The 21,632-nt window shown below is 43.1% G+C and overlaps 1 protein-coding gene across 2 annotated transcripts in view; it reads left to right on the top strand.

Moving 5' to 3' along the window:
• LOC140408374 (DNA-directed RNA polymerase II subunit RPB2) overlaps nucleotides 1-21,632 on the top strand; it is a 52,415-nt gene that overhangs the window by 6,486 nt on the left and 24,297 nt on the right. The window contains exons 2-11 of one of the 2 annotated variants that reach the window (XM_072495486.1): nucleotides 126-214; nucleotides 1,505-1,577; nucleotides 6,831-6,981; nucleotides 7,071-7,183; nucleotides 7,281-7,500; nucleotides 10,103-10,261; nucleotides 10,349-10,513; nucleotides 13,464-13,660; nucleotides 17,090-17,209; nucleotides 17,537-17,723. In XM_072495486.1, coding sequence (XP_072351587.1) covers nucleotides 6,895-6,981; nucleotides 7,071-7,183; nucleotides 7,281-7,500; nucleotides 10,103-10,261; nucleotides 10,349-10,513; nucleotides 13,464-13,660; nucleotides 17,090-17,209; nucleotides 17,537-17,723 — 1,248 coding nt within the window. In that variant the 5' untranslated portion in view covers nucleotides 126-214; nucleotides 1,505-1,577; nucleotides 6,831-6,894. The remainder of the gene's footprint in view (nucleotides 1-125; nucleotides 215-1,504; nucleotides 1,578-6,830; nucleotides 6,982-7,070; nucleotides 7,184-7,280; nucleotides 7,501-10,102; nucleotides 10,262-10,348; nucleotides 10,514-13,463; nucleotides 13,661-17,089; nucleotides 17,210-17,536; nucleotides 17,724-21,632) is intronic. The other variant, XM_072495485.1, reaches the window with a different exon arrangement.

Here is a 21,632-nt window from a genome sequence, read left to right as displayed (position 1 = left end):
TGGTGTCTCTGGAGCACACCTTAGTGTTTCTGTAGCAATGCTTTGTTTACTTGGACTACTCCAGTGGGCTACTGCTCCACAGTCCAGCTGAAATTTCAGGTCTTTTTGTGTGTTGCAATCTGCAGTTTTGCCATCTGATGAGGGGGTGAGCAAATAGCCAGATGAGGAGGGGAAGAGGGTTCAGCCGACACAAGGAATACTATCAGTAGTAAAGGTAAATATAGGTCAATTGTTATGAGTGATTTATACAGCACATATTCTGTAAATGCTGCATCCCTTAGTTCTTTGAGTAGGAGCAAAACCTGGAATGGTAGGCTGCCAATGTATGGCTTGGCCCTGTTAGGTGGATTATTGCCTCCCGGTGTGTGGTTGCAGTAACTTTGTAACAGTTGGAGCCATATTGAGCTCAGTGACTGGTCAATGCTGCCTACTCCCTGACACTATTACTAGAAGAATCCAATAGCAGTGGGTTTTATAAAAAGAGGACGCCATCTCATCAGGTCCTTCTCTTACTCTTCATCCCTGGTGCTTTGTGCCCAGCTACATGATCTGCTACTGTAGGAATGCCGTCCATAGTTTGACTCTGATGTAAACCAAATCCCCCAAGTGTGCCCCATTCCAGCTGCAGACCATTAATTGAAGCACCATGTTCCCAAAAGTACTGTACAGAGTGGGTGCCTTTTTTCTATGCTTCAGTATCTTACTACATGACTGTGAAGATGTTGCTTGCTGCAGAGCTGAGTTCTCCTTCCTGGATACTGGGGGCATCCGGCTGCATATTCTCCACCAGATGCTGCAGTCTGCTTATTGAAATGTATGTGCAAAAAGAAAACTTCCTGATCCTGCATTAGCACCTGTTTGAAGGCAGGTCCAGCACAATGCCAATCTCTTGCTCAAACAGCTGAAATGCAGCATTTGCTCATAGCTTGGCCTAATTTTATTTTCTTCCCCCGTCTCCATTTCCTTCTCTTGGGATGTGCTGGCAAAATCATTGTTTAAAATGTATGAACGATAACATTCATTTGGTTTCCTTAGGATGGACTAATGAGGAAAGTATAAAGAAAATTAACCTCAAGTCTAGAAAACAGGTATTTTGGGATGGGGGAACCTCTAAAATAATTAAACAACTGACCAGCATTCCTAGGGTATGCTGCTTCATAATATTAGCTCTAAGTTGTTAGTAGAATCCTCAGTAGACCGAGAGGAACTTATCTCACCTGCCTGTCCCCATTGCCCTCCCTCCATCTCTCACCCATCTTGTGAGCATTCTGTTATCTTTTCCCCTCTGTGTATTCTTGCTCAAATTACACCACCCAACACAATGTGACATTTGGTGTTTTCTCCTAACTGCAGTGCCAGCAATGAAATTGTGGTGGGCATTGAATGGTTACGATTGCTGCTTTTGCAATCACTTGTTGGTAATGAGCTGAATATTTTATATTGTTGTGCGATATGGTGACTTACTGACGTGAAAATTGAGAATCTGTTACTATTTGATTTCAAGATACACAATATGATGAAGATGATGATGAAATCACCCCAGATTTGTGGCAGGAGGCATGTTGGATTGTTATCAGGTAAATAAAGTATCTGTTGGACTTGGACCAAAATAAATGACTATAAAACAACCAGCTTTGATAAAGGGTCATATGGACTCGAAACGTTAGCTCGTTTCTCTCCTTACAGATGCTGCCAGACCTGATGAGATTTTCCAGCATTTTCTTTTTGGGTTTTGCGATTCCAGCATCCACAGTAATTTGCTTTTACATGAAACAACTGTATTTTGTAAAATGATCTACTGTCAGTTTGTTTGCATAATATTCTGAAATTGCTGGTAAGAACTGGTATTCAAAAGCAATAGTGCGGGGGGGATAGAGCATAGGGTGTCCTTGTATGCCGTTGACTTGCTGTTATACGTGTTGGAACCGACTGTGTCGATAGGGGGAATATTGGAGCTGCTTCGAGTGTTTGGGGCTATCTCGGGGTACAAACTAAATCTAGACAAGAGTGAGTATTTTGCGGTGCCGGGGGTGGGGGCAGGGGTGGGGGGGGCTGCCATTCCGTAGGGCAGGGACTCACTTTAGGTCCCTGGGGGTGCAGGTTGCCCGGGAGTGAGGGGGGCTCCGCAGGTACAACATTTCTAGTTTGGTGGGGAGAGTGAAAGCTGATCTGGCAAAGTGGGATGGTCTCCCTCTGTCACTGGCGGGTCTGGTACAGGCGGTTAAAATGAACGTGTTGCCGCGATTTCTGTTTATTTTTCAATGCCTGCTGATTTTCCTGCCAAAGGCTTTTTTCAGAGAGATTGAGGGAAGGATTACATCGTTCATATGGGGAGGGAAGGTGGCCAGAGTTAGAAAGGTTCTGCTACAGAGGGGAAGGCAGGCAGGGGGTTTAGGTCTTCCAAACCTAATGCATTACTACTGGGCGGCGAATGTGGAGAAGGTGCGGAGCTGGGTCAGAGAGGTTGATTCCCAGTGGGTCAGAATGGAGGACAGTTTGTGCAGGGGGTCGGGATTGAAAGCACGAGCACCAGCGCCGCTCCCGATGGCCCCGGGGAAATACTCAGGGAGTCCAGTAATAATAGCTTCATTGAGAATTTGGAGGCAGTTTCGCCAACACTTTGGGTTGGGGGCAGGGTCAAGGGAAATGTCGATTCGGGGGAGCCACCGATATGAGCCAGGGAAGTGGGATGGAAATTTTCGGAAATGGGAGAAGAAGGGGATTAAGACACTAAAAGATTTGTTTCTTAGGGGTCGGTTTGCAGGATTGAAGGAGCTGGAAGGGTATGGGCTGGAGTGGGGGGAAATGTTTGGATACATGCAGGTTCGAGATTTTGCTAGAAAGGAGATACAGAGCTTCCCGGTGGAGCCGGCCTCCACATTGTTGGAGGAGGTGCTGACGACAGGGCGACTGGAGAAGGGGGTAGTGTCGGCGGTTTACGGAGCTATTTTGGAAGAGGAGAAGGCTCCACTGGAAGGGATCAAAGCAAAGTGGGAGGAAGAGTTGGGAGAGGATCTGGAGGAGGGGTTCTGGTGTGAGGTGCTCCGGAGAGTGAATGCCTCCACCTCGTGCACGAGGTTGGGGCTGATACAGCTGAAGGTGGTATACAGAGCACATCTCATGAGGATGAGCCGATTCTTTGAAGAAGTAGAAGATGTGTGTGAACGTTTTTTGGGGGGGGGGGGGGCGCTAATCACGTTGATATGTTTTGGTCCTGTCCAAAGCTAGAGGATTACTTGAAGGAGGTTTTTAGGGTAATTTCTAAAGTGGTGCACGTGAAACTGGACCCGGGCCCCAGGGAGGCCATATTCAGGGTGTTGGACCAGCCATGGTTGGAAACGGGTGCTGTTTTTTGAAAACTCACCACTATTCTTAGAAGTCCCCCTATACCAAAAAGGGCCGACATTCTAAATGGTGATCAGGGATTCTCACTCCCCGACTCCGATGCAAGCTTCAGTGGGTGCTGTTCAGGTCAAACTATATTTTCAAGTTATCCCCTGGTATAACCCATACCTTCACCGAAGATTTCATCTACTTAGTAGCATCGATCCTGGGTCCCGCATTGCTAAGTACGTAAAGTAGACTTTGGAATAACCACTGTTTCAGGTTAAAACTTTTAAGTTATTTTATTATATATATATTTTTTTATTTTTAAAAGATGCAATCACTGTCTTTACAGAAAAGTAAAAATATCTTGCTTCTGGATCCTTCTGGTTGGTTGAAGGGACCTTCAGGCCCAACTTGACAATCAATCTTCTTTAAAGTCTGGTCTTCTTTAGATGTATCAGCTATTTTAGCTCGGCTGCTATGCCCTGTCCATTTCCCATGGCCGAGCTGATTGTAATCTGAGTCTAGCTGCTTGTTCCCTCTCTGCTTCTCTCTCTCTCCCTCTGAGCTCTGGTTGTCGTTCTGGATCTGATCTTTCCTGCCCTGGTCGCGAGGTTTATATTTGCTTTCTAACAATTAAGTTTTTTGATGTTATTGTAAAGTAACTCTTATTTTCTTTGATTGTAAAAAGGAACTTTGATTTAAATAGTCTAATCCAACTAAGTATACATTTTGACATGACTTCATCTCATAGATCTGACTACATTGTGTCCTTTGTGGTGTTCAAAATGCTTTGGTTTCAAGAGGTGTTACTTTTAATTCCTGTCATTTCCATAGTTTTATTTTCCAATTGTGTCCTCAGCTCATAATTTTGACTTTGATTTTGGCTTTGAATTATGTTTCTCGTAGACTGAGAGCCTCCAGTTTTCTTTAATTTACCTGGTATTAGCAAATTTTCACACCTAGAACCTCATCCATTCTTTTCCAGATCCTTACTAAGTTAGTTACTTTCAATGAAGGTATGAGCCATTGTTTTTGGCTTCATTCAAAATCCTGTTTGTCTTGTTTGCTCAGCCTGCTTGACCAAGGCTATCTGCATTTTACAATCCTTCCCTGGCAGCTGCCCTTTGTGGGATCTTTCCCTGTATCCTATCATGTTTCTCTCAGACCAGATATTGCCAGACTTCCATGTTTCAAATGACACATCTTTCCAGATTATGAATTACAGTGCGTAGGCAGATCTTGTAGCCTTCGCCTCGTTGATTGCCCAAAGGCGGATCCTGATAGGTTGGAGAGCAACCTCTCCACCCTGTGCCCTGGTATGGCAGGGGGACCTGTTCGAATTCTTGATTCTTGAGAAGGTTTAGTTTGAACTGAGGGGAAGGATGGAGGGGTTCTACAACTCATGGGCATTATTCATTATGCACTTTCAAGAACTGGATATCATCAAACATTAGTTGGGGCGGGTGGGTGGGAGGGTTGGGCGGCGGGGGGGCTGTGTGTATTAATGGTGATGGTGGGTGATCCCTAATTCCTTTTTGTCATTTGTTTGTGTGAACATGCGGGCTAATGTTTGGGGTTTGGTGGGAGGATGGGATCATTGTTATTGATATGGGGATTGACATATTTGTTACTGATTATTGTTTATTGTTGGTGGGTGTAAATGTGGGAGAAAATGTGAAAAAGGAGGAGAATAAAAAATATAAAAAAAGAACTGGTATTCAAAACTATCCCTTGGTCAACATGGCTCAGGCTCAATCTGTTGCTACTCTGTCAGCATGGAGTGGTTCAGCTCAATTATCGATATTCATTAACCTTACCCGAGTTTGGTGGATTGTTGAGGATGAATCTTTCTTACTCTGCTGTAGTGGCTTTGACTATTAACCATATTGCCTGAGCTCGAACCTGCTTCAAATGTCAACATGGGCCATAAGAGCCAGGAGGCAGAAGAATAAAACATTTGAAATTCCACTTTTAATGCAACAATTTCTGAAGTTCCATTGCTTTTTGTGCATTTCCAATTATAATCTAGTTTTGTTGTATTTTCATACTTTGAAACTCCCACCTGGAAGCTAGTGTGATTGTTCAGAATCATAGAATCTCTCCAGTGCAGAAAGAGACTTTTCGGCCCGTTAAGCCTGTATTGATCCCCCGAAAGAGCACTCAGCCCAAGCCCACAATCCCATCCTATAACTAAGGGGCAATTTAGCATGGCCAATCTACCCAACCTTCTCATCTTCAGACAGTGTGAGGAAACCGGAGCACCCAGAAGAAATCCATGCAGATACAGAGAGAATGTGCAAACTCCACACCGACAGTCACCCAACGTCGGAATCGAACCTGGGTCCCTGACGCTGTGAGGCAGCAGTGCTAAACACTGTGGCGCTCTAGAGGTCAAGTTCCCTTCCAGTATTCAGTAACCCTCTTTTCTCCCCACCTGCCTCCTCCACCAAGGCATTCAATTGCTCTACTCTGTCATTGCCTGATCCACCTCACAAACCTTTCCAATCTACTTCTCGTGTTCAATCTCTGGTTCACTACTCTCTGGCCTACATTGTTATTCCCCTGACTTCCATTTATCTATCCTCTCCTGGCCTCTGATTTTCACCAGTCTTTCTGTGACTCCTTCCTTGATTGTGGCTTGATGGCAAAGGCTTACAGCCTTTTAATCTGGCTGGCAATGGCTGGAAAAATGAAAAAATAAATGTTAATCAGATCCTGCTGTTAAATTTATTGGATCTGAGAGAAACTGGGTTTCACAATTGCAGTATGGGCCCTCCCCAACCTCCTGGAGCTGGGTAAATGTTTTCCAGGTTCACTATAGACATCGCTTTATAGTGGAGTATAATTTTAACACATGACAGCCAATGCAAAATCATTCTTTAGAAAAGAAAACATGCCTTTATTATTTTTTGCCGACGATGACTGCATCCTATAGTGTAGTTTACCTTTGGGTGAACTACAATGTTCTTTAATTATAAGATGTTTGAGCTTGTGACTGCCATTAACTCTGTTTTCCCACAAATACTTTGACTTTTCATCTCCACTATTTTACCTTTAATTGATAATAACTATGTGGAAATGCTTCTGTATTACATTACAAAGCTGGTGGGAAGATAAATTGCAGGGTGATAAATGAAGAACTGTATGATGGATGAAGGAAGGATGAGTTTTTGACTGGGCAGGGGGAGGGGAAAATGGTTTAGCAATATTCTGCGCTTTCCCAAATAAATTTTAAGCCCCAGCATTTGAGTACTATTTTCTGGGAGTATGGTAAATGAGCCCCCTAAAAAGAAGGTTCTACTCAATCTGACTTTTAAATGAGAAAACTCAAAACTGAATTAGCTTTAAAAAGCTAGTTTAAACTGGAAAAAAAACCCTACTTGCCTATGAATTTGACCAGAAAGTATTTTACCATGTGGTGTTTTGATTCTCAGTAATAGGTTGGGTTGCCTTTACAACCTATTCTTTAAAAAATAATAATTAGGATATTTATTTTGCAGCTCATATTTTGATGAGAAAGGTTTGGTTCGGCAACAGTTGGATTCATTTGATGAATTCATCCAAATGTCAGTGCAGAGAATTGTGGAAGATGCTCCTCCAATAGATCTCCAAGCTGAAGCTCAACATACTACTGGGGAAGTAGAAGAGCCGGTAAGCAAACCCCCAGAAGAAAATGTACAATTATATTTTTAGTAGTTGAATTGCGCATATGTATAATACTTATTATTTTCGTGTTCCAGCCCAGGTTCTTACTAAAATTTGAACAGATCTATTTATCCAAACCAACACATTGGGAAAGGGATGGGGCACCATCTCCAATGATGCCAAATGAAGCTAGGTTGCGCAACCTTACGTAAGTTTCCTTGGATTCCTTGCAGAGATGGAGCCAATCTTTTTTCCAACTTTTCAAAATAGGTAAGGATTTGGTATGTTGCATCTTTGTTTTACAGGTATTCAGCACCTCTCTATGTAGATATCACAAAGACAGTGATTAAGGAGGGAGAGGAGCAGATGCAAACTCAGCATCAGAAGACGTTTATAGGAAAAATTCCTATCATGCTTCGATCCACCTATTGTCTTCTCAGCGGTTTGACGGATCGTGATCTCTGTGAGCTCAATGAGTGCCCACTGGACCCTGGTGGCTATTTCATCATCAATGGATCAGAAAAGGTACAGAATTTGCAGTTGCCTCATGAAGTATTTAGAAAAGTAAGGAATTTGTACAAATAATAATTGTTCTCATGAAAATTAAATTGCTTTGAGACATTCAATGTCTTAATGTGATCCAGGTGAGTACTAATGCGCGAGTCAGTTACATCGCTTTTTGTACAGTTCTTTTACAATTTGTATAATAATATGTAGGCACCCTGTATAAGGTGGGTTTATCGGGTAAGGGACTTGCTCTTTAATATAATTTTGAAGACAAGTAAACATGGGTGATGTCTGATTAACATTTTCCATTCATTATGTATTGATACACAAAGCACCTGTTGGCCTGGCTCCGAAAAACTCTCATAACTAATCAGGCATCATAAGGGCAGCACGGTGAGGTAGTGGATAGCACTGGAACTACGGCGCTGAGGACCTGGGTTTGAATCCTGGCCCTGGATCACTGTCCGTGTAAAGTTTGCACATTATCCCCGTGTCTGCTTGGGTTTTACCCCCACAACCCAAAGATGTGCAGGTTAGGTGGATTGGCCATGCTAAATTGCCCTAATTTAAAAAAAAAAACTAATAATTGGGTACTCTAATTTATATATTTTTTTAAAAGTGTATTTTCTTGACTGCTCACAGTAACCCCAGCATGACCAAGGAAAAGACCCCGACGGGACTTTGGTGCAGCAAATCATTATAGGGTTACATTCTCCTAGACCTGAGACTTACATTAGCACGTCCTATTGAAAGAATATGTGCAAGTACATTAACCCGCATTCCTAGGGCATTCCCTGACACACCTGCACAATACTGTCCATTTGTTTGTTGTTCTTTTGATATGAGTAACCATGCTTTTACTCTCCAGACATGGCCTTTACTCTCATGCCTCTTATATTTCACATTCTATTTATGTTTCACACTCCTTTACAATTTCCTAAGCTATCTGACACCAGGTCTGTTTGTGAATGTTTCTTATTTCTTTGGGGGAGGTGGGGGGGAGATCTGGCTTGGGGGTTTCAGGCGAGGGGAGGGTGGAATCCAGCAAGGTCAGGTTGGGGGACATCTGTGGTGTGGCGGTGTCTCAAACGAGGATTGCTCTGGGTATTTAAAGTAGTTACACTGAAGTTAGAAGAGATTTTATTTCTTTAACATTTTCAGAGTAACTATCATCATAATCCTGGCAGAACCATCCATAGGTAGCGATTCAAATAGTTTTGTTGGATGGTTCCATTGTCCATGGGAGGTTAGGACCTCAGGATAGTTGCGGTCCAAATTCTTACCTGCGATCTTCCAAGAGGAATTCCCTAGTGCATCTTCAGGGTACCTCCCAAAGCTGAGACTGGAGGTTGTGGGCCTGTGTGCCCTCATTAGCATTGTCTTGCAGTTGAACTGTAGATTTGCATTTATCTATTGTCTAATAGCCAATGGATATTTTAATAACCGTAGTTAGATTAATTTAAGATGCATTACCTATAAAGATCTTAACTTTCTGTAATGCACCATGAACAAATTTACTAAATTTTTAGCTTTCTGTCAACTGACCCATTGTAATTGGTTGTAAAATCCTTAGGGGAGATAGTGGCGTAGTGGTATTGTCACTGGACTAGCAATCCAGAGACCAGGTAATGCTCTGGGGTCCAGTGTAATGCTCTGGGGACCCATATTTGAATCCCACCATGGCAGTTGGTGAAATTTGAATTCAATAAAAAAAACCAAATGAAATGCTGATTGTCGTAAAACCCATCTGGTTCACTAATATCCTTCACGGAAGGAAATCTGCCCTTCTTACCCGGTCTGGCCTACATGTGACTCTTAACTGCCTCCCACTGAAATCGCCTAGCAAGCCACTCAGTTCAAGGACAAATAGGGATGGACAACAAATGCTGGCCCAGCCAGCAACGCCCACATCCCAAGAACAATTTTTTTTTTTTAGAGTTAGTTGTTTCACTGAAACAATACTTGTCACTTGTCAATTTTCCTCACTCCGCCCAAAAGATGCAATTTAAAAGCCATGTTTAAAAGCAGGTTCCCCAGGCGCATGTTATCCGGCAGCAGGCTGTTCGATGGTGGCGGGATTCGGTCATCCTGCTGCTTGTGAATGGGATTTCCCATTGAAGCCAACTCTCGCCGCCGGGAAACCCACAGGCGGAACTGCACTGCCGGTGGGAACAGAGAATACCAACGGGCAGAGAATTCCAACTCGTATGATACATCAAACCTGCTCTGGAATTCAGTAGTTCATGGCTGATTTTAACCTTCAACTCCACTCTTCCGCTCCCTGTCCATATCCCCTGAGACTAAAAATCTGTCTATCTCAACCATAAATATATACAGTGATGGCATTTCCCCAACCCTTTGTTTGAAAGATCCACAATCCTTTTAAGTGAGAAAATTTATCTTCATCGCAGTCCTAAATGATCAGTCCCTTATCCTGAAATTGTGCTTCTAGATTCCACAGCAACGGGGAACAATTCTCAATTCTCAGAAATTTTGTGCGATTTTGTAATTTTTATTATCATTAGATATACTTCCAACAAATGGTGTAGGTGTAACTAGAGTGGCAGTAAAATAAATTACTTGAGTTAATAATAAATGATTCATTTTGGAATTTCCCAAGGTCCTAATTGCACAGGAAAAGATGGCGACAAACACTGTGTACGTGTTTGCAAAGAAAGACTCCAAATATGCATATACAGGAGAGTGTCGGTCCTGTTTAGAGAATTCATCTCGTCCTACCAGTACCATCTGGGTCAGCATGTTAGCAAGAGGAGGACAGGTAAGATTTTTGACAATCATATTCACTGTATTCACTTTTAATGTTTTTTGGACACTACTCTTCGAATGCTATCTGTTTTCTCTGCAGGGTGTAAGAAAAAGTGCAATAGGCCAGAGAATTGTTGCCACACTACCATATATCAGACAGGAAGTTCCCATAATTATTGTGTTTCGAGCTTTGGGATTTGTGTCTGATCGAGACATTTTGGAGCACATTATTTATGATTTTGATGACCCTGAAATGATGGAAATGGTGAGTTTCATTGTGATTAAAAATAAACATTTAAAAAAATACTGTTTCAGGCAGTTCATTTTGAATGTCTTGCTGTTGCGGAAGATTTTGCTATTATCTTTGAAAAAGAGCAGGGGAGTTACCCCGGTGTCCTAGCTAGTATTTATCCCTCAATCATCATCTCAAAACAAATTCAATCAGGTTATTATGTTTTTGGAAGCTTTCCCTGTGCAATTAGTTGCTGCATTTCCTACATTACTATAATTTATTTTTAATTTTAGAGTGCCCAATTATTTTTTTCCAATTGAGGGGCAATTTAGCGTGGCCAATCCACCTACTCTGCACATCTTTGGGATGTGGGGATAAGACCCACGCAGACTCGGGGAGAATGTGCAAACTCCACGCGGACCATGACCCGGGGCCGTGATCGAACCTGGGTCCTCAGCACCGTGAGGCAGCAGAACTAACTGCGCCACCGTGCCGCCCATCCTTCATTACAACAATGACTATACTTCAAAAATACCTCATTGACTGTAAAGTACTTTGAAACGTCAGTTGGTTGTCTAGGATGCTATTTACACATGGGGGTTTCCTTTCTTTCTTTACTCATTTCATTATTCTCAATACGTTGGACAGGTGCATTGGATTGGATTTGTTTATTGTCACATGTACCGAGGTACAGTGAAAAGTATTTTTCTGCGAGCAGCTCAAACAGATCATTTAGTACATGAAAAGAAAATACATAATAGGGCAACACAAGGTACACAATGTAAATACATAGACACCGGCATCTGGTGAAGCATACAGGAGTGTAGTATTAATCGGATCAGTCCATAAGAGGGTTGTTTAGGAGTCTGGTAACAACGGAGAAGAAGTTACCAGACTCCTAAATGACCCTCTTATTCATCAACAACACAATTGACTATATTTTTGTTTGTTCCCTTTTAATTCTTTCATTTACGTGGGAGATCTATTCAGTAAATCCTACTCCTTTAGCACCTTTTCCTTTGGGTGCCTTGTTCCCCTCTCACATCCTGAGATGTCCTCCCTCAGCATCTGTACTGAACCACTCATCCTCCGTGATTTGATTTTCTATTGAATCACCTTTCCATTGTTCTCCTGTGTACCCTAAACCTCACCCTCCAGGTAAATTCTCTTCCCACTGTTCAGAGCCAGCCCCTTGATTTTTGCCATCTGGTAGACCTTTCCATTCCCATGGTTTCTATTAAATGCTCTGACTGCCTTCGGGTATCCATCATAATTGCAGCCTTCTAAACCCACTGTCTGTGCCTGTTCTGGAGGAAAATCTTCACCCCCCACTCCAAAATCATTTGGACTGTTCAAATGTCTAAAGTTAAAACACCCAATTGCTTATTTTTAATCTTCCATTCTTCGGCTATTGTTAACTCAGCCACTCCCTCACACCCATTAATGATGTCTTTGTCATCCTAAAATCTTTCCCCTCTCCCATCCAGAATGGTCGCCTTCTTTGCTCTATAAAATTCAAGGTGCAGACTGAGAATATCTGGCACACAACGAGTTTATCCATCCATCACCAGATCTCGCTGGATAATATCAAGTGGCCTTTGACAGAAACTACCCACAAGATCATTCTGTTGAAACTACCCACAAGATCATTCTGTTGAGCAAGGGTAATGTCCAGGTTCTTTTCTCCACTGCCAAATTTCTCTTGAGACTCATTTTCTCTTGCCCCCTTCGTCTTAACCTCCAACAACAAATGAAAGTAAAGATGCCTGTGGTGTACTCCCATGTTCCTCATGCCTGCCAGCAAGCCAAAGCTCCTCCTGCCCTCTTACTGATCCTGAGATTTCTGCAGTCCGCATAATTGTCATCCATTCTCAAATGAGCCACAACATAACCATAGAAAGATCAAAGTCTCGCCAGGAAACTCTTGTATCCCTGCCATTAATGAATCGGCCTGCTGTCAGGACCCGCAAATTGAACAAGACCCTGCTCCCATGCCCACATGTCTATCGTTGGCCTGCTGCAATGTTCCAGTGAAGCTCAACGCAAACTGGAGGAACAACATCTCATCTTCCGGTTAGGCACGCTACAACCTTCCGGTCTCAACATTGAATTCAACAACTTCAGATGATTAGCTCTACCCCGCCTCGACCCCTTTGTTTTCATCCCATTTCATTTTAGCTGTCTTTTACTCTTATTGTCTGTATATTGTCCGCTCATTCGGACCTCACTCTTGTATTTTTTGATACATTAGCTTCTGGCCCCCAATATCTTCAAAATATAATTCTCATCCTGTGTTGCATGCCTTCATGATATCACACACCATCCCCTTGCCTCACCATTGGCAGCCATGCCTTCAATCATTTATGGCCATTTCTCCAGAATCCTCTCCACTTTCCTCTAATCTTAAAACCCTCCTTAAAAATCTATCTGACCAAGCTGTTCTGTGATTTGATCTGATGATATCCCTGTGAAGCATTTGGGGTGTTTCCTTGCATTAAAATATTGTATAAATGCGAGTTTTCCTTAGAAGCCAGGACTGCAAAAGTTGGAAGTGCTGCTTTGTCATTATGCTCTCCAGTTTCACTCCCTTCCAAGTCAGCTGGATTTTGATTTTGAGCTGAAAACAGAAAATAATCTTTTAAACTCAGATTTCCAACATCCATGGTATTTTGCTTTGAACTGTCAAAACCTGCAGTTTGAGGGAAATCACTTTGCATTTGTGACTTGATAACTTTTTAAAAGTGGCTATGAAAGCATTTTTCGATTGGTTAAATCATGTAGTCAGTGATCAATTTTAATTTTAGACACCACAAATATCCGAACTGCTCTTATGGTAAGTAAAAGTTCTTCAAAGAAATGTCGAGTTAAGGCTAAAACGGGAATCTGGATTTGAAGTGGACAGAAAAATAGTTAATTCAAGTATCCAAATGTATTCACCTTTTAATAGTACATGTGGATTACAATTCTTAAGTTTTTATTCTAGGTGAAGCCTTCCCTGGATGAAGCATTTGTTATCCAGGAGCAAAATGTTGCATTGAATTTTATTGGTTCAAGAGGTGCAAAACCTGGTGTTACAAAGGAGAAGAGAATTAAATACGCAAAGGAAATTCTACAGAAGGAAGTTCTGCCACATGTTGGAGTCAGTGACTTTTGTGAGACTAAGAAAGCATATTTCTTGGGGTATGTTTACAAACTGCTTAAGTGAGAATTGTACTTTGGGGGAAAAAAAGAAAATGTTCTTAAATTCACTGAGTATAATAGACTGACCCAAATGCATTCTTCAGCGGGGCCCAGGATGGCTTGATGCAAAATATGCAAACTACTTTAAGGGCAGCATGGAAGCACAGTGGTTATCACAGTTGCTTCACAGCTCCAGGGTCCCAGGTTCGATTCCCGGCTTAGGTCACTGTCTGTGTGGAATCTGCACGTTCTCCCCGTGACTGCGTGGGCTTCCTCCCACAGTCCAAAGATGTGTAGGTTAAGTGGATTGGCCATGATAAATTGCCCTCAGTGCCCAGAAAGGTTAGGTGGGATTACGGGGATATGGTGGAGGCGTGGGCATAGGTAGGGCGCTCTTTCTAAGAGCCGGTGGATGCTCGATGGGCCGAACGGCCTCCTTCTGCACTGCAAATTCTATGATTCTCCTGGAGCTCGTGCCCTGACAGGGGTGGGGTGAGGGTGGGGGTGAGGGCTAGGAACAGTTCCCTCTGGGATGCCCTGGTCCACTCCTCCATCACCCCCAACACCTCACCTCCTTCCCACAGCACTTCCCATGCAATCACAGAATTTGCAACACCAGCCTGTTTACCTCCTCCCTACTCACCATCCAAGGGCTTAAACACACTTTTCAGGTGGAGCAGCGCTTCAATCGAGTCTATTGCATTCGCTGTTCCCAATGTGGTCTACTCTACATTGGAGAGACGAAGCACAGACTGGGTCACCGCTTTACAGAACACTTTCGGTCCGTTAGCAAGCAGGATCAATGTCTTACTGTCACATAAGAACTAGGAGCAGGAGTCGGCCATATGGCCCCTCGAGCCTGCTCCGCCATTCAATGAGATCATGGCTGAAATGTCACTTGCCATTTCAAGTCATGGTCCTGTTCTCGTGTCCACATGTCTGACCTGCAATATTACATACAGTGAAGTCTAACGCAAACTGGAGGAACCGCACCTCATCTTCCGATTAGGCACATCACAGTCTTCCGGACTTAACATTGAGTTTTGGTCTGTTAGAACCATCCAGTCTTAACATTTGAGTTCAATTTCAGACTGTGAATTCTCTCTCTCCCCCCCCACCACCCCATTTTTAGTTCTATCTACTTATTTTCATTTCTTTCATTGATTCATTTTTCCATCCCTTTTTTATCCCGCTTTTTTTTGAGAAAATATTTTATTGACGCATTTAAAGTTTTAACAATTTTCAATGTTAAATTTCAATAAACAAAAACCACAACAATATAACCAACAAACCTCCCCAGACACAAACCCCAGCCAACATGGCTTACACAAACAGCGGCAACCTTCCCCAGTCACCCCTCCCCACCACCGCCGCTTACTTTTTCTCAAATAAGTCCATGAACAGCTGCCACCTCCCAAGCAAACCACTACAACGATCCCTTCCGGGCGAATTTAATTTTATCAAATCTGAACAACGCCACCATGTCGCTAACCCATTCCCCTGACTTCAGGGGTTCCGAGTCCCTCCATCCTAGTAAGATCCGTCTCCGGGACACCAGGTAGGCAAAGGCCAGGACGTCAGCCTCTCTCAACCCCTGGGCTCCTGGGTCTTCCGACACACCAAAGATCGCAACCTCTGGCCTCGGCACCACCCTCACTTGTAAGACCTCTGACGTGACGTCAGCAAATCCCTGCCCAAAATTCCTCAGCCTCGGACACGCCCAAAACATATGGCCATGGTTCGCAAAACCCCCCACACAGCGCCCACACCTATCCTCCACCTCCTCAAAGAACCTGCTCACCCGGGCCACAGTCATGTGTGCCCTGTGGACCACCTTGAACTGTATCAGGCTGAGCCTGGCGCACAACGAGGATGCGTTAACTCTCCTCAGGGCCGCCTCCAGTAACCCCCCCCCAGCTCTTCCCACTTTCTCTTCACGTCCCCAATTGGGGCTCCCTCCCACTCCATCAACTCCTTATAGATCTCTGAGACCTTCCCCTCTCTTACTCCTGTTCTCGGCACCATCTTTATCCTGTAGTCCCCAGTGCGGCAGGTGCGGGAAGGCGAAACCTGCCTCCATACATAATCCCTCTCCTGCAGATACCGGAACCCATTTCCACCTGGCAACGCAACCTCCTCTTCCAAGCTCAGGAAACCCTCATTCCGTTCGTCTCCCCACCCCACTAGGGCCATCTGTTTCCTGTTCCTGGTTGTTGTCTGGACACGACGCTTACCTTTGTTCTGTCATTAACACATTTTGATCTCTCTAATGTGCTACTATCAGTATTCTTCTTAGCCATGATCGCCATCATTTACATTCCCTTTGCCTTTTTGTCCACAATATCTTTGTCAATCTCTCCCTAGCCTCCACCTGTCGCTGGCTCTCTATCCAACTCTACTGCTCCATGCCACCTCTCCGCTTCCCCCCCATACACATGGCATAAATCTCATCCTATTTCCAGTTCTCCCCAGCTCTGACAAGTCATCCAAACTCAAAATATTAAATCTGTTCTCCCTCCAGATGCTGTCAGACCTGCTGAGACCTCCCAGCATTTTCTGTCTTTGTTTCAAATTCCAGCATCCGCAGTAAATTGCTTTTATCTGATTTTGATTATGATCATATGCACTTCAATTCAAAACCTGCAACTTTGGAAGCCCTCACTGGAAATGTTCCCAAAACTAAACTAAAGCAGCTCTAATTTCAAAGAAAGAGAATAACTGACCCGTGGGTCGTTGCTGCTGTTCTTTAAACACGCAGATTTTTAATTACAAGAATGTTTTATAGAACCCAAGCAGCGGTAGCCAGGCCATTGTTTGATGAATAAAGGTGCACTGCATTGCCGTTCTAAGCTGTGGTGCATTTAGTCAGAAAATGCACAGCATGCATAATTTACTCATTGTGGTCATGCACTTTTTAGATTCCATGCTGCCTGACTCTCTTTGTTACATAATGTGATCTTGGGCCCGGAATCAGGAAAAGCACCAGGGCCATGATTTCTCTGTTCATTGGGTGAGTTAGGAATGGTTAAAAGGATTCTTTGTTAGTAAGTGGGTTACAAACAATATCTGATTATCAGGAGCAAGGACCTCATGCAGTCATGGATAATTACAGTTTTGGTGTGGCTGAACCTTTAAACGTTACTTCAGGTGTGCACCTGTGCTCAGTTTTCTGGCTCCTAATTGAGTGGGAAGGAAAAAAAACTAAATTCAGTGCTCTTTCCAACAATTAAACTTCAGAATAATTGATGTTTCCAAGTGCAAGAGGTTATGTAAAGATGTTTTCTTTTTCTGCATGCTTTGTTTACTTTTAATTTTCTCAAACCATATGCCATTTGTGCACTTTATATTTAAGCCCTACAGCAATATATTTGTCAATTTATATATTGGAGTAGCAGTGGTTTAAAACTAATTTGTTTTCTTTGGTTCAAGTTACATGGTTCATAGATTACTGCTAGCTGCTTTAGGCCGAAGAGAATTGGATGACAGAGATCATTATGGGAACAAAAGGTTGGACCTCGCTGGACCATTGCTTGCGTTCCTGTTTAGAGGGTAAGGAAAGATGTGTAATGAAATTTAAATGTATTCATTCTTTCACATGCAATTAAAAACTCTGCCCCGTTTCTTTTTTTTTCTCTTTTTGATCTTGCTCTCCTCTTTCCTTCTCTCTCTAATTGTATGGAGTGAGGATGCGCATGCCCACATTATAAAACAGCATATCCTCTCACTCACCATGCACAACAAAACAGCACATCTACTCTGTTTTGAAATGTATTCATATTATATTATACAGCTGAGTGAGTGTTTTGGTTTGTACCTTTTGTAATAAATATAATTCTAAACGTATTAAAATTTAACAATACAAATTTCCTTCCGCAGAATGTTTAAAAACCTACTTAAAGAAGTACGGATATACTCCCAGAAGTTCATAGACAGAGGGAAAGATTTCAACTTGGAATTAGCAATTAAAACACGTATTATTTCTGATGGTTTAAAATATTCCCTAGCAACAGGAAATTGGGGCGATCAAAAGAAAGCTCATCAAGCCAGAGCTGGTGTATCTCAGGTAAAGTTGTTTTACTGCAGTAAAAGTTTCTAAATTGGGTATAACGATTCTTGTGACAATATCGGGGAAGTATAGGGCCGCATGTTGGTGCCGTGGTTAGCACTGGGACTGCGGCGCTGAGGACTAGGGTTGGAATCCTGGCCCCGGGTCACTGTCCATGTGGAGTTTGCACATTCTCCCCGTGTCTCCGTGGGTTTCGCCCCCACAACTCAAAAGATGCGCTGGTTAGATGGATTGTCCATGCTAAATTTCTCCTTAATTGGGAAAAAAAAATGTCGGGGAAGTGGCGAAGCAAGTATTTGTGCTCTTAACAGTTGCTTTCTTTTGGAGGGGGGCAAATGCTGTTTTAATCAGTGTGTGGTGATGTTCAGGATCTGACTCCACACCTGGCACCAATTCTCTTCTCATAATGATCTGCTTAGATTTGATTCCACAACTTTCTGTCTCTCCCCTTGTCATTGATGTGCCCAAAGTAGAGATACACTGATAGCTGGTGGATGCATAAAAGCCCAAGGGAATTGGCTAACATTCCGGTCTGCTGATATTCGCACAGTTCTGGAGATAGGGCTTCATTTGGCGATGGTGGTATTGATTAATCTGAAATTTGTTGCTTAAGTGGAAGGGTTTAGTCTTGCCTCCAAGGAACGATTGTCCTAATCTCTTCCTTGTACCAAGTTCTACATGCACCTGAGGAATCTTGTTTGTAGCTTCCTCTTGTGTGGGAGAGGATTATTGGTGAGATATTTGGAGAGACACAAACCTCTCCAGTCTAAGAAAGCTAGAGATGGTTGGATCTCTTTATGATGTTGAATTGGATGTTGCACTTGTGAAACGGGATGGGGGTTGTGTTGGTTGGATGGTCCTGACTTCCATTCCTTGTCAAAACAAAAATTCAAAGGCGATGACCTCATATAGAATCACAATAGTAGTGCCTGAAATTTGGTATTCATAGTCTCTTGTCTATCAGTGGAACGTGGCGATCTGATTGACTAGATTGCAGAATTATCTCTTGGTTGGTGTGTGAAATAGCTAGAGGAAGTAGGAAGAATTTTTTGTTTTGTAGGCAAACGCATGATTATGCATCACCCCCCAAAAATGATTAGGATGTTGACTAGATTTTGCAATCCCAGGTGGCCGATGCAGTAGGTGTTAATCCAGGCCATTGTGGAGTGAACACTCACTCTCCAATGAAAACGCTAGAATAAAGCTTGCTATCACCTAGAAGAAGATGCATTTTCCATACAGGCCCCTGCTCAACAAATGTGACTGAAATAAATAAGCAGTCAGATCAAGAGATGTTCAGCTTCTTCTGCCTATGGAAACTATGTAAATAACAGCTAGCTTGGGAACTGTTCTTGAAGGCTAATCATTACAAATTACTTTGTGATCGCTTCTCGGCCTTTTGGCTAAGATCATGTGTGGTGTAGATTGAGCCTTTTGGCTCAGATCTGGTATGTCTCTCTTGTGGGGACCATAGAAAAACATCGAAAAAATACAGCACAGAACAGGCCCTTCGGCCCACGATGTTGTGCTGAACCTTTGTCCGAGATTAATCATAGATTATCATTGAATTTACAGTGCAGAAGGAGGCCATTCGGCCCATCGAGTCTGCACCGGCCCTTGGAAAGAGCACCCCACCCAAAGTCAACACCTCCACCCGACACTAAGGGCAATTTTGGACACTAAGGGCAATTTATCATGGCCAATCCACCTAACCTGCACATCTTTGGACTGTGGGAGGAAACCGGAGCACCCGGAGGAAACCCATGCAGACACTGGGAGGATGCGCAGACTCCGCACAGACAGTGACCCAAGCCGGAATCGAACCTGGGACCCTGGAGCTGTGAAGCAATTGTGCTATCCACAATGCTACCGTGCTGCCCTTAAGAACAAATAAATCTACACTATATCATTTTACCGTAATCCATGTACCTATCCAATAGCTGCTTGAAGGTCCCTAATGTTTCCGACTCAACTACTTCCATAGGCAGTGCATTCCATGCCCCTACTACTCTCTGGGTAAAGAACCTACCTCTGACATCCCCCCTATATCTTTCACCATTCACCTTAAATTTATGTCCCCTTGTAATGGTTTGTTCCACCCAGGGAAAAAGTCTCTGACTGTCTACTCTATCTATTCCCCTGATCATCTTATAAACCTCTATCAAGTCGCCCCTCATCCTTCTCCGTTCTAATGAGAAAAGGCCTAGCATTCTCAACCTTTCCTCGTAAGACCTACTCTCCATTCCAGGCAACATCCTGGTAAATCTCCTTTGCACCTTTTCCAAAGCTTCCACATCCTTCCTAAAATGAGGCGACCAGAACTGTACACAGTACTCCAAATGTGGCCTTACCAAAGTTTTGTACAGCTGCATCATCACCTCACGGCTCTTAAATTCAATCCCTCTGTTAATGAACGCTAGCACATCATAGGCCTTCTTCACAGCTCTATCCACTTGAGTGGCAACTTTCAAAGATGTATGAACATAGACCCCAAGATCTCTCTGCTCCGCCACATTGCCAAGAACTCTACCGTTAACCCTGTATTCCGCATTCATATTTGTCCTTCCAAAATGGACAACCTCACACTTTTCAGGGTTAAACTCCATCTGCCACTTCTCAGCCCCGCTCTGCATCCTATCTATGTCTCTTTGCAGCCGACAACAGCCCTCCTCACTATCCACAACTCCACCAATCTTCGTATCGTCTGCAAATTTACTGACCCACCCTTCAACTCCCTCATCCAAGTCATCAATGAAAATCACAAACAGCAGAGGACCCAGAACTGATCCCTGCAGTACGCCACTGGTAACTGGGATCCAGGCTGAATATTTGCCTTCCACCACACTCTCTGATTTCTATCGGTTAGCCAGTTCGTTATCCAACTGGCCAAATTTCCCACTATCCCATGCCTCCTTACTTTCTGCAGAAGCCTACCATGGGGAACCTTATCAAATGCCTTACTAAAATCCATGTACACTACATCCACTGCTTTACCTTCATCCACATGCTTGGTCACCTCCTCAAAGAATTCAGTAAGACTTGTAAGGCAAGACCTACCCGTCACAAATCCGTGCTGACTATCCCTAATCAAGCAGTGTCTTTCCAGATGCTCAGAAATCCTATCCTTCAGTACCCTTTCCATGACTTTGCCTACCACCGAAGTAAGACTAACTGGCCTGTAATTCCCAGGGTTATCCCTATTCCCTTTTTTGAACAGGGGCACGACTTTCACCACTCTCCAATCCCCTGGTACCACCCCTGTTGACAGTGAGGACGAAAAGATCATTGCCAACGGCTCTGCAATTTCATTTTTTAAATTTATGAAAGGCCAAATTTGAAGGGGTAAAACAAATTGACTGCTGCAACTGAATTCAACTGTTGGTAAACCTACAGACATAAACTGGAATGTATTCAAAGAACTATTCAGGTATACCATGCCAGTATACATTCCTAAATGACTACGGCTCTTGTTTGGGTAAGCAACCATGCTCAACAAAGGAGGTGATGGACAATATCAAGCTCTACATTCTATTTCATTCTATTATTTCACTATAGCCCTGCAACTTTTACCTTCAAGTGTATCTAATTGCTTTTGGAAAGTTATTATTGAATCTGCTTGCATCATCATTTTAAACAATGCATTCCAGACCTTACCTTAACTTGCATTTATGTTTTTTTTTTAAAGTCCTCATGCTGACTTTGGTTCTTTTGCCAGCTATGTTAAATCTGTGTCCTCTAGTTATTGACCCATTGACCATTAATTGGATTCAATTTGAATTGTTTTTTTGAGCAGGTGAGGAGCTGGATTAGGGGTTTGCCCCTGACCCACACTCTGAGCCCTGGTTTTGTAACTCAGAAAAAGTAAAAAAAAAAAAATTACTTTGTGGCCCGAGGGTGGATGGCAAT

This window comes from Scyliorhinus torazame, chromosome 3 (genome assembly GCF_047496885.1).
Source record: "Scyliorhinus torazame isolate Kashiwa2021f chromosome 3, sScyTor2.1, whole genome shotgun sequence".
Taxonomy (NCBI): Eukaryota; Metazoa; Chordata; class Chondrichthyes; order Carcharhiniformes; family Scyliorhinidae; genus Scyliorhinus; species Scyliorhinus torazame.
This window is presented reverse-complemented; position numbering and strand designations above follow the sequence as displayed.